The sequence below is a fragment of the Cebus imitator genome, unplaced genomic scaffold, assembly GCF_001604975.1.
Source record: "Cebus imitator isolate Cc_AM_T3 unplaced genomic scaffold, Cebus_imitator-1.0 Scaffold350, whole genome shotgun sequence".
NCBI lineage: Eukaryota > Metazoa > Chordata > Mammalia > Primates > Cebidae > Cebus > Cebus imitator.
The window spans coordinates 1523246-1536448 of NW_016107665.1; the positions used below are offsets into that span (position 1 = coordinate 1523246).

At 41.8% G+C, this 13203-nt stretch overlaps 1 protein-coding gene across 4 annotated transcripts in view; it reads left to right on the forward strand.

Annotated features, from left to right (window-relative positions):
• The window catches only part of TLN2 (talin 2), a 196189-nt gene that overhangs the window by 52326 nt on the left and 130660 nt on the right, over positions 1-13203 (forward strand). For all 4 annotated transcript variants that reach the window (XM_017506174.2, XM_037730528.1, XM_037730529.1 and 1 more), the window contains 5 exons: positions 278-486; positions 1047-1145; positions 4640-4807; positions 6022-6316; positions 9553-9719. In XM_017506174.2, coding sequence (XP_017361663.1) covers positions 278-486; positions 1047-1145; positions 4640-4807; positions 6022-6316; positions 9553-9719 — 938 coding nt within the window. The remainder of the gene's footprint in view (positions 1-277; positions 487-1046; positions 1146-4639; positions 4808-6021; positions 6317-9552; positions 9720-13203) is intronic.

Sequence of the window (13203 nt, forward strand, 5' to 3'; positions counted from 1 at the left end):
AGGGGCCTAAAGAAAAGGGCCATGAGATGCCGAGACTTCCTTTGGATTTTTAAAGGTGGTTGTACTCAGAATTTCAATGCACGAAGCCACCAGGTGAAAGGACCTTCTTGAAGTCACCTTGGGGAAAGGGAGCAAGCCATCTCACTGTGCTCATGGGAAGCTTGGTGTTTGACTCCTGCAGGATGGCGGGCGAGGAACTCCTGCCACTGTGGGGTTTTGAAAATTCTTACCATTACCACGTGCCCTCCTTTGGTGGGGATGGTTCTTTTTGTCCCAGGTGACCCTGCAGACACTGACTACACGGCTGTGGGATGCGCAATCACCACTATTTCTTCCAACCTGACTGAGATGTCCAAGGGTGTGAAGCTGTTGGCCGCCCTCATGGATGATGAGGTTGGCAGCGGGGAGGACTTGCTCAGAGCTGCCAGGACCCTCGCTGGGGCAGTGTCAGACTTGCTGAAAGCTGTGCAGCCTACTTCTGGAGAGGTAAGCTCTAGAGGCAAGCAGTCACTCCGGTTCTAATGAGACAGCTGCATCCGCTGGGGGGACCATGGTGCTCTTGCTTCTCAAGCTGTTCCTTTCATCCTGCTGGGGTATGTTTCCCTGCAGGAGTAATTGGAGTTGTGGAATTGGGTGCAGAAGCTCAGCCGCATTCAGGAGTAGTTGAGCTCTTGGTGTGAAGGCCTCCCCCTCATAGGTATTTGAGTAGATGCAACCCCAGGAATGTAACACACATGACTAATACACATTTAAAGGGAATATAAGTTTGTGCCCTAATTTCCACAGAATGTGTATCACCTTCCTACCAATTGAACAAGGTTCACTAATTGGCCATTTCAAATCCATATACCCATTGCTGGTTTGTGAGACACTGGCTGTTTGCCTGCACAGATTTCACCAGGATGTCTTCTATCTGGCAGACCACCTGAGATTCTCATTGATAGAGGGAACAAATTCTGTGAGATTCTGCTTTCTGCAGTTCCATGTATGATTGCACTGGAGGAAATGCATTTTTTTTCTAATTAAGGTGTGTTCCTTGTTCACAGCCTCGACAGACAGTTTTGACTGCTGCTGGCAGCATTGGACAGGCCAGTGGGGATCTTCTGAGACAGATTGGAGAGAATGAGACTGATGAGCGATTCCAGGTAAGAAATTCCTTTGTACTCAGAGGTGGTTTATTTTTTGTGTCTTATCCCAAACCACAAGCATGGCAGAGAAGTCTTTTTTGTGACCCTTCTTTTTCAATACCAGGGACATGTGCTGCTTGCCCTCTGGGGAGCTGCTGTCACCACTGTGTAGTATCATCTCACTGCAGCTCAGAGGGCGTCAGGCATCTCTGCTTGTCTGCCTCCATCCCTGTCCCTCAAAAGGTACAGAGCAGAGGCCACTGCTAGGGTGGTTCAGGCCAGGATGATCTGCCTGTGTGGTTCAGGCCAGGATGATCTGCCTATGTGCTGATGAGCCAGTCCTCTTTACTCCTCCTCCTAAGTCTCTCATTTTGCAAGTAATATATAAATACATCCTAATTAAATTGTTACAGTTCTAGCCCAGGTTCCCTGAAAGATGCCCTTTTCCAAATCCTATGTCAAGTTCACTGTTAGGAATTCTACAGAATTTCATTGGCCTTCAATTATTAAAACTTCTTTTCAAATTATTCATTTATATGTATATATTATTGAAATATTTACTTAGAATAAATTATAACAAGTTACAAACTTATACGAACTAATATTACAGATATCAGCAAGTTCAGAAATACAGCGTAATGTTTTTATTAACTACCTGATACCTCTAAATACCTTTTTTCCTGTATTTTTGGCTTCATCTGTTTTGACCACCTCTTCATTTGGCAGTGATTTTATAATATTTAGTAGACAGAACAAAAAGATCATTAGCTTTCCTCTGGTGTTCAGGTTTCTTGCTTCATGGGTGGCCATTTTATCTAGAACTTCCAAATTTTATCAGCAAAAGATGTGTCAGATACGCTAAGATGTGACCATGTTTGTTGTGACACATGAAACTTCAACCTTCATCCACTGCAGGCTGTGAATGAGTCCCATAGCCTAGTGCCACAGGCATGTGGAGAGTGAAGGAGGGCAATAAGACATTCAGTGTGCAAGCGTTCATGTCATGATAGAGGTTTTGATGGCATCATTCTTCAGTCCTCATAAGCGTGAACTTGTATGATGAGTGGTAGGAATATTCCTGGAAGCCATTTCTACACTGGGATGGCCAGTAATAAATTCCCTAGAATCAGAGTGAACTGTAGACCACATCAATATATTCTGCTAAACCCAAGTTAATTGTATCCCCCTCCTGACTTCCCTTTCCAGAGCCCCAAACTGGCCTTGCATTGGCCTTTACTTTTAGCATTAGCGCAGGTAATTATTTGCAGGCAGGTACCTACTTAGGAACTTGGTAAACCTGAGATTCAGCTGCTATTTTACTAGACTTAACTATCTTGACGTCGTCATTTACTTTCCCCAGAAGTATTAATATTACTGTTTTCCGGCAAGGTGTTAAGGAAGATTAAGGAGAAAGTCACGATTCTTCCTTAAAACATCACACACAACCTTGTGTTTTTTAAAAGCTTTACCTGCCTCTCCCTGCTGTAGTATACTGATTGTTTTCATTGTGTATGAATGTAAACCCTGCCTCCTAATGTTTGTTTCTATTCTGATGTGCAGAGGAAGCAGGTTCAGGTTCAGGATGATAGTCCTGCAGAGCCTTTGTTAGCAGGGACAGGCCTCACTTGAATGTTTCCAATTGTGTCAGGTCTCTAGGTAAAGACCAGTGCAGTAAGGTGATCCTGCAACCTCCTTCAGTTATGGGTAACTGACATTGGATTTCTTACTCTATTTTTCTGATTCTTGAGATCATATCTCAGAGCTTTTCTTGCGTTCTTAATGTACCGCATGTTCCCAGAGTTAACAAAGATTTATTTTACACAGGCTACATAATAGTGGTCTTGTTGAAACTTTTGACAAAGGCCTTGTCAGCAGCTATAGCTGTAGTATCACATTCTTTTTCTAACTGTATTTTTTTTTTTTTTGGACAAAATTAATAAGAGGAACAGGATTTCTTTAAACAGTTCTAACAAAGCCCTTTAGAACAATCATGATTCTGTTTGACCAAATCCTGGCCCCCATCTGAAAAGGTGAATTCATATCAAGTGAAGGAATACTGTGACCTACTTGGGAAAGTTATTTTTAAAAATCTTTTAAATAATTTATGACATTCAAGCTGTGTTTTCACTGAGCATTGAGATAGATGTCCAGGAACTGTAACCATAGTGGGAGCAATTCCTGAAAGTTGTGTGGTAGACAAGTGCCAGTCAGATCCCAAAGGGATCTTCAGCTTTCAGCACCATGGGCTTTAGTTTTACCTTGGATGTCCCGGAAACATCACAGACCTCAGAAAGACTGAAATAACCTGCTCATTTAAGACCACTTAGTTTTTGCCCAATTTAAAATCAGCTTACTTGATAGATTCATGGGTTTCTGATTTAGCTGGATTATATGTAGTCTTTGTTCTGTGTAAAATTGTGCAGGCTGAATATTATTTCCAATATATCTTCTCATAAAATATCTCACTGTAAAGACGCTGTGGGTGCCCTTTACATTTAGAATCAAAAGTGCTCTTTATCATCTGATGAATTAATAAAGACTTCTGACTGTATTTCCTTGAGGGGAAAAGCCTTGACATGTTTATTCAAAATCAAAATGGCTCCTATGTTTGGGAAGGCATTTCCAAGTCAAATAAACTACTTTCAGTATTAAAAACAAAGAAATAAATTAATTGTAATAGTGGTTATTCTTTAGGTCAAACAGATGGGTGATAAATCTGGTAGGCTCAATCAAAGTATTCTAAATTCTACAGGCAGAATGCTTAGTCATTGAGTTGAAGCATAAACTGATCTTTTAAGGCTCAGAGCTCCTTGCATCTTCACTTAAACCATCTTATAGCTAGTGTATTTATATAGGTTCCATTTCCACTTTCTGTAATAATTTAATTCCTATCTAGAAGGCTGCAGAACACTGAGAATAACTCATTTTCAGGGCATTTATTGGCTCTTGAGCTGTAGGTGTTGGTGCCAGCTATGTGTCTTTGCACATCAAATGTTGCCCTCTGGAGGCAGAGATCTGGCTAAATTTCTGATGACGACTTGGATCTTTGTGCAAAGTAGAAATCCAGAGGATAAATTTTCAAGTTACAGTGGGGCATGTTGACTTGGAGGCCATGAGTTATAACCTTCCTGCGGCACACGATGTTGTGGCATCTGGATATGTTTTCAGCTTCTCCTGATCCACCACATCGACCACGCATCCAAGAGGCATGGTCAAGACTTCGTGTTAGATAAGTGCACGAATGTGATTCAGTGGTTAAAATAATAACCCTTCCCTCAAATTAACTATTTTAGATTTAAACCTATTCTGTTTAATGGATATAAGAGACTGAGTTATTAGGATACAAGACTCCTTTTTTAATTACCTCTAAAGATAAGTTGACATTTTAAAAAAAAACTTCTGAAGTGCTGAAGGAAAAAGATCAAATGGAATTTTAATAACATGTTTATTTTCAGGCTGTGAAAGGTGATTAGATAAAAATAAATGAATAGTCTTTGATTCCCTTTTCTTAGGATGTTTTAATGAGTTTGGCCAAAGCTGTTGCCAATGCAGCTGCCATGTTGGTACTAAAGGCAAAGAATGTTGCCCAAGTGGCAGAAGACACTGTCCTACAGAACAGGGTGATTGCTGCTGCCACCCAATGTGCCCTCTCCACCTCCCAGCTTGTGGCATGTGCCAAGGTAAGCCAGCTGGTACCCTAGCCCTTTCTACCTAGTATCGTGTATTCTTATGTGCCTCCAGGCATCTGGGGAGTATCAGGGGCAGAATTTGTTCAAATAGTATTGAGATTTAGAGCTTGCTTCAGTGATGATAGGTCGTACATGATGATAGGATTTTATCGTAAGCCGTCTATTCTTTTATCATTTGTTCTTTGCCCAAGTCCTCAGGCCGTTGGTACTTTTCACTAGTTCATTTCTGTTTGCAAATTGCTATGTCTCCCCTTTGGACTTCTCAGTGTGTCTTTACACCTGCATAAAAATAGTTCTTGCCTTATGTGATACTGCATTATAAATGGATTCAGAAATAATCCACAGAGTTTATGGGAACCCTTTCTAGGCTGTGGGCGAATGGGGATGTGAATTGTTGTGAGGGTATACACACTGTGTGTCATACATCACCTCATTACATCTCCCTGGCAGTCCTGCAAATTAAGCACTATTATCTCTAGTTTACTGATAGGAACCTGAGGCCCTCTAATGTTAGTACATTAAGGCCACAGAAGTAGTAAGTGGCAGAACTAGGGTTATAACTCAGGTCCATCTGCCTCCAAATACCCTTTCCCCTCCACTTCATGTGTCCTCGCGGTGATGATGCATCAGAAGATGGAACTGTCTGTTTCTGGACTTGAGGGCCTGTCATGTTGTATAGATCTGTGATCGGGCTCAGCGTGGCATCCATAGCCTGTGGGAGGATTTGCAGCATCTCTTGGAAGTGTCCTCAATCGTCTCCCTCAAGCTTTCCTTGCCCACACTGCTAGAATTTGCAGGGAACTGACAGAACCCCCCTATGATGCAGAGTTTCAGGTGTTTTGGGAATAAAAATAAAATTCCTTCAGGTAGTCTTTGTATCCCAACTCAGAAGACTCAATCCAAGGGATCCGAAAAGGGAGGAGGTATAATCGGGAAGCTCAGAAATTTCTCCCTGTGTAAGTAGGGCAGTAGTGTGGACTATCACGTGTGACTAATGAAGATATAAATTAGCAGACATGTAAAATCACAAGGATGAGGTAGAACAGCAGAGTGTGTGCGACCATAGCAATGGTTGAGGTGAATCCCTGGTCCTGTAAGTAAGAAACCGAGGCCCAGAGCAGGAAGGGATTTGATGGGACTGTGAGAGGACATGGGAAATAAGGATTGAACCATGGTGTCCAAAACCTGTTCCTGTCTCGCTTCAGGTTGTGAGCCCCACTATCAGCTCCCCTGTGTGCCAGGAGCAGCTGATTGAAGCAGGGAAGCTGGTGGACCGCTCAGTGGAGAACTGCGTGCGCGCCTGCCAGGCAGCCACTACCGATAGTGAGCTCCTGAAGCAGGTCAGTGCCGCGGCCAGCGTGGTCAGCCAGGCCCTGCATGATCTCCTGCAGCATGTGCGGCAGTTTGCCAGCCGAGGCGAGCCCATCGGCCGCTATGACCAGGCCACCGACACCATCATGTGTGTCACTGAGAGCATCTTCAGCTCCATGGGTGATGCTGGTAAGGCACTGTGCTGTGGGTGTGTGGGTGGGTTTTGGGGTGCTGCTCGCCCACAGGGAAGATGAAGGCTGCCTGGATGACTGGCCAGGGCAAGTTCTCATCAAAGACTGCCCCACTGAAGCTTGGAAAAAGATAAAAGATGCTCCCATACCCATGCTTACAGACTTTAATAAAGTTCACCACGTTTTGTTATAATGGCTAGATTTTGTTATTTTGTTAGATTCGCAGTGAATTCCTTTGTTCTGCAAATGCACATGTTAGGTATGATATGGCAAAGTTGGAGCAGCCACAGAAGGAAACAAGATCAAGGCTTGGAATGAAGAAGTTTATTATACTTGCATGTCCCCTGGAGGGGGTCACCGCATGCCACACAGGGTCATGGGAGAGCACCGGGGTGGTCAGGAGGGAGAAGACAGGAGCAAGGGTTGGCCTAGACAATTGGCCTTTTTTTNTTATGTAATCAGAAAAAAGTTCTCTTCTTAGAAAAAAAATCTGCTACATTGGATTTTACAGTTTTACCTTTATGCTATAAAACTGTTTTATACAAAGATACATTTATACATTTATTTATTTTATTTTATTTTTTAGGGATGGGGTTTCTCCATGTTGGTCAGGCTGATCTCAAACTACCGACCTCAGGTGATCCACCCACCTCAGCCTCCCAAAGTGTTGGGATTACAGGCGTGAGCCACCACGCCCGGCCTGACCATGGCCTTTATTGAAGCTTCCTTGGGAAATTCAAGGCAGGGTAAACTATTTAGGACTGGCTAGTTTAAATAATTTTGGCAGGCTCTAAATTATGGAGGTGGTAGCTAGTTACCTGGTATCTGGCCCCAGGATGATCCAGGCAGAGAAACAGTGTCTTCTGGGTGTCTGGGCCAGACAGAGGAGGAAAAGCTCTGGATTGGTTAGTTTGCATGTCAAAGACATGTTCCCTGCTGAGCCTGTGCAGTCTCTCAGTTGGCCAGCCCTAAGAGGACAGTTTGTCTCCGGCAGAAAGGTGTTTTCAGATCCCAAAGCATCATACATAATACACGGTTAATTTAAAAGCATTTGCAGTACACCTTTTTATACTGTATTGAAAAGTAAGTCTCCCCAAACCCAGCTGCCCAGGCTGGAGTGCAGCGGTACAATCTTGGCTCACTTCATCCTCTACCTCCCGGGTTCAAGAGATTCTCCTTCCTCAGCCTCTGGAGTAGCTGGGACTACAGGTGTACGCCACCATGCCCGGCTTATTTTTGTATTTTTAGTAGAGATGGGATTTTACCTTGTTGGCCAGGCTGGTCTCAAACTCCTGACCTCAGGTGATCTGCTCACCTCGGCCTCCCAAAGTGCTGGGATTACAGCAGTGTGCCACCGTGCCCAGCCTGGACTTTTTTCATTGCCACCTGTATGCTCATCTTTTTAGTGGCAGCAGAGTATTCTATTTTGTGTAGGCATCATAATTTAACCATTAATCTTTTAGTGGACATTTAGGTCATTTCTAAGTTTTTTGTTAGTTTGTTTTGCTTTTACAAAAATACTACAGTGAACATTCTTGTAAAAATAGTTTACTTTTGTAGGTTCATATGTAGGGTAAATTCCTATTACTAGAGATGCTGGGCCAGTAGGTAGATTTTTTTCTTTAAATGTGTCTAAGAAATTTTTCTCCAGAAAGGACCCACAGTTTGCATCCCTACTAGTAATTTGTAAGCAATCTATTTTTGTGCTTCCTTGCCAGCCTAGAACAATACCTTATAACGAGTTTATATATTTTTTTAAGAAAGTTGTCTTGTGTTCTTCTGTAATCTTAAATGCTTTAACAAGATAGGAATGCTCCACACATTTGAATTTGTTGTTGTTTTTGATAATCCTTTTATTTTGAAATATTTTTAAATTTGCAAAAGAAGTTGCAGAGGTAATATGGAGCATTCCCATGACCTTTCCCAGTTTCTCCATTTTTGACTTCTTTCCTATAGGATAGCACATTTGTCAAAACCAGGAAATGAGCATTGGTACATTACTAACTAAACTGCAGGCATTATTCAGATTTCATCAGTTTTTCTGCTGATGTCCTTTTTCCATCTCAGGATCCAGTCCGGGACACCACACTGACTTTAGCACATTTTTATTTCAGTAAAAGCTTTTTCTTCCCCCTTTTTGTTGTAGTGCTTCAGCATTCTTCTCAGATGACCTTTGCTAGAGGAAGAAGTCCCTTACATTTGAATCGTTCTATTTTTTAATGTTGATCATTATACTCCTCCCACTTGCAGAAGGACATTAAAATCAATTTCAGTAAAATCGCAGGGACAATAAGACCAAACAATAATGCAAGATCAGAATCAGTGCTGGGAAAAAAAAAAAGGATGAGCAAAGAGAAAATTGGCAGGGAAAACTCCAGGCCAAGGCAACTGGTGTCCATGCTTCTATTAGCAAAGGCCAAATGGCATACATCAAGTGGATTGTGTGATATCCCTCATCTAGTGCTAGTTCACCTACACATTAATACAAAATCGAAAAATAATTTTGCTCTGTGCCAGTTCTTCAGAAAGTTTATTATAGAGGCTTTTGTGTAAGTGGTTTTCAAAGTGAAGAAAGCAATGTTTTCTATGTAAGTATTTACTAATGTTAAATTTTTGTAATTTTGTTTCCTGCTCTCTCTCTCTTTTTTTTTTTTTTTTAATTTTTAAATGGAGTTTCACTCCTGTTGACCAGGCTGGAGTGTAATGTCACCATCTCAGCTCACTGCACCCTCCTCCTCTGTGTTCAAGTGATTCTCCTTCCTCAGCCTCCTGAGTAGCTGGGATTACAGGCATGTACCACCAGGCCTGGCTAAGTTTGTATTTTTGGTAGAGGCAGGGTTTCTCCATGTTGGTCAGGCTGGTCTCAAACTCCTGACCTCAGGTGATCCACCTGCCTTAGCCTCTCAAAGTGTTGGGGTTATAGGCGCGAGCCACTGCACCTGGCCTCCCTTCCCTCTCTTTTTATAATGTGTTCCTCTTTGGCTGCTTCTGTCCTGTTTATGCCTCATAGTGAATGGGTGAACCTGGGTATGTTTGGGGAGTACCATCTTGGGGGCCACAGGGAATATTTTCCTTCTGGGTTCTAATTTGGATGCACAGTTTAGGAGTAGAGCACAGCGGTTCAGTTTCCTTTCTCCCCCTTACCAGAGGAGAGACAAGACTGTACGGCTCCTGAGGTTTTACTGACCTTTGAAAAGCAGACAAACAGACCACATCCTCTATTCCATCCTCTAGGTGAAATGGTGCGCCAGGCGCGGGTCCTGGCCCAAGCCACGTCAGACCTTGTCAATGCCATGAGATCAGATGCAGAAGCCGAAATTGACATGGAGAATTCGAAGAAGCTCCTGGCAGCAGCAAAACTCTTGGCCGACTCCACTGCTCGCATGGTGGAAGCTGCAAAGGTATTCTACTGGATTTGTTTGCGTGAAAAGTGAACACTATTAACTGTTAAGATTTGGAGGTACCTTCCAGACGGGGGATGGTCAGCTGAGAATGCATTTTTATTTGCTTAAAACCTATATGGCTTGTAACATCTAACCCTGTTCTTGTGGCAAAGTAGGTGATGGAACATCTGAATTAAATGCTTCAAGGGAGTGGTACTGACTCAGCCATAGCAGCAAAGTACCTTCTTGAGGGAGGGCTCTTGTTCCATTTGGTCATTGCTGTGGTCCACATTGAATGTGGTGACTAATTTAAACCTAATGTTTTCAACAGCAAATTCATGTAAACCTATTCTCTTCCTTAATGCCTTAATGTTACTGTGCCCTCTACTTGACTCCTCAACTAAACTTCTATCAAGATTTTGCACAGTAGACTATTTCCTACTTCACTGTTCTTTAAATTCCAGTCACAGTTTTAAATATCATAAAAGGATGAGGAGTTAAGAGTTAGTTTTGTGCTTTTTGACAGCTATGCTATAGCATAATGCTTATAAAACCTAGTGATTCTGAACCAGGAGTCTGTTAACACAGCTCCCCGTGAAACATATTAAAATGCACGTGCCTCAGTTTCATCCCCAGAGATTGTGATTCACAAGGTCACTGGTAGGACCAAGTGTGTATATATGTGTGGTGTGTGTGTGTGCATGCGTGTGTGTGTGTCTTTAGGTTCTGCAGGATATTCCAACGTGTACCTCTAGGTGATAACTGTTTTAAATGAATAAGGCTATATTTTTTCTGGGTTTTTATTATGTAGCTAGCACACATTTCTTGTAGAATTAATAGAAAATGCAGATAAATGTAAAAAAAAGAAAATAAAAATCACCTTCAAATTCCTGCCTCCAAAATAATATTTAAATGTATTTCTATGCATATAGGATTTATTAAGTCCAGGCATGGTGGCTCATGCCTGTAATCACAGCACTTTGGGAGGCCAAAGTGGGTAGATCGCCTAAGGTCAGGCATTAGAGAGCAGCCTGCCCAACATGGTGAAACCACGGCTCTACAAAAACTTAGCCAGGCATGGTGGGACACGCCTGTAATCCCAGCTACTCAGGAGGCTGAGGAAGGAGAATCGCTTGAACCCGGGAGGTGGAGGTTGCAGTGAGCAGAGATCGAGCCACTGCACTCCAGGCTGGAGGACAAGAGCAAAACTCCTTCTCAAAAAAGAAAGATGCATTAAGTGTCTCCATATCTTATGTCATGTCCCTGGCTTCAGGGAAGTGGTAGTGTATCTCAACCTGATATGTCCATTACTTCACTTAAACTATATTGTGACACATACCGTGCCACGTAGAGGATCTCTCCTGGCTGACCGGCCATAGTGTTACCTGAAGGAGTGAGAGTTCTTTGAGACACCTCTTGGGTAGGGGGGAAGAAGAGACACAGGAAGGGGCAGAGTCAGCTTCCTTCCTTTGTTTCCTAATCCCTGTTTCAGCCAATAAGCTCTGCTTTTAACCACTTCTTTAAGCAGTATATATATGTTTATATTATATAGATTTATGTAAAAATTATATATTAGGGTTTTACGTAGTAGTTGAATTTTTAAAAAGGTTTTACTGGTTTACCCCACCCCTGTCAGTCTACACTATAGCTATTTCAGGCAAACTCATGTTCACAAAAAATTACTTGCTAGGCTAGAAAGAACTATAGGGTAAATCTAGTCCATTCCTTATTTTACAATTGAAAAAAATTAAAACTTAAAAAGTTGAATGCTAATGCCACATAAGCAGTACCGGGCCAGGCCAGTGTGCACATTTTGTTTCTTGATGTGACTGTTTACCAAGCCAATTCACTGCATTTACCAAGTCACCAAAAACTGTTTCTTCTAAGTATTTATGTGATTTTGGGAGTTTTGGTTACTTACATTAAATGGGACAATGTTAAGGCTTTCTGTAAATTCTTTTAACTTTTAGTTAAAAGTTTTCATTTTGTCTTTGTAGCAGTATTTTAATTTGCTGAATTTTGTTGAAAGCTAAAGAACGTGGACTGGTTAGAGTTCAAAGGATTATATTTAACATGCAGAAAAAATATATTTCATGATTAGTAACTAAGATTTCAGGACCAAGATTAGTACCCCATATCTGATACATATTCACCATAAAAAAAAAAAAAAAAAAACATTGCTGAGCAAGGACCCAAAGCATCCACATCAGTGTGAAGTGCAGAAATGCTGGTTTCCAGCTGCTCGAAATACATAAAATTAAGGCTGATGTGCACTTGAGACATAGATAAAGGAGTGGCTTAGAATATATCTGATGACCGGAAAAAAACAAAATGACTTTCATAAACTTGCAAAAGAATCCAAAAGTAGCCCAAACAATCCTTTTACATATGCAATGAAGAAATAAAAATTTTCAATTGCTAGAAACACAAAATCAAGATTATGAGAGTGGTTAAAGTTTGGAAGAATACAAGATTCTATTCAAGAGGTTGCCAGAATAATTTTACCACAGACGTTAAACCTATTCCATCTGTATGCGTTGCTATAACTTTTATAAATAGCTCAAAGAAATAGGTTCTTATAAATTGGTAAATTTAGCACATTGGCCACTTGGAAAATCTAGACGTTCAGAAAATTGATTTTTGATAAATCAGTGTGCTGTTCTCTGCTGTTCTCTCTGCCTCCAGAGCAAATGTTATTTGCCTGAAAGGGTTCATAGGAAGAAACGTGTTGATCTGTAGACATCAAGCACACGTTACAAAGCATTCGGGCCCTGGTGAGGGAAATCTTGATTGCTGCTGTTCTTGCTGTTGGGAGACGAAGGCTGGATGTGCTGTGAATGTTTTTGAATTATTATAGAGTAAAATTATATCCTTTCTCTACCGTACCATTAGCCTTCCCCTGCTTCAGAATCCCACCCATCTATACCCACTTAGATTTCTAAGACATGGTCAACTGAAAGCAACAAAGTAAAAGGGCTAGGGCTGGACAAAGGAAGTGTGACTGGCTACGCACAGTGCCTGCCCCGTTTTCTGTCTGGTTGATGGCATTAAATTTCTCTCATTAATTCAGTACATTTAGGTGCCATCCCTACTTTCCTGTACTTTCCAACTCTGGCTCTCTAGGAATGTGATTTCTGGTCATGGTCTGTCTTTAACAAAATTTTCTTGGTGTCTTTTTTAATGGCATTCCTGAGCCTTTCCTCCACCCTTCCCCCTCCTCCCTCTGTCCGCACCTGAGTCTACGCTGACTCTTACCCCTTCACATTTACCTGTGCCACGGGGTATTTCAGGAGTGACATGAAGACATATGTCATTACCGTGTCATGCCAATGAAGAGAATATTCTCCCTGGGAGAGATGGGGAGAAGGGAGATTTGATCTTCCCATCTTTTAAACCATGGGTTTCTGGCCACAGGTTAATTTGTATGGACCACCAAAGCAATGTTCTCAAGTGTTTAATTATTACCTTGGATTTCTAACTGCTTAGCCATGCAATTTTGAAA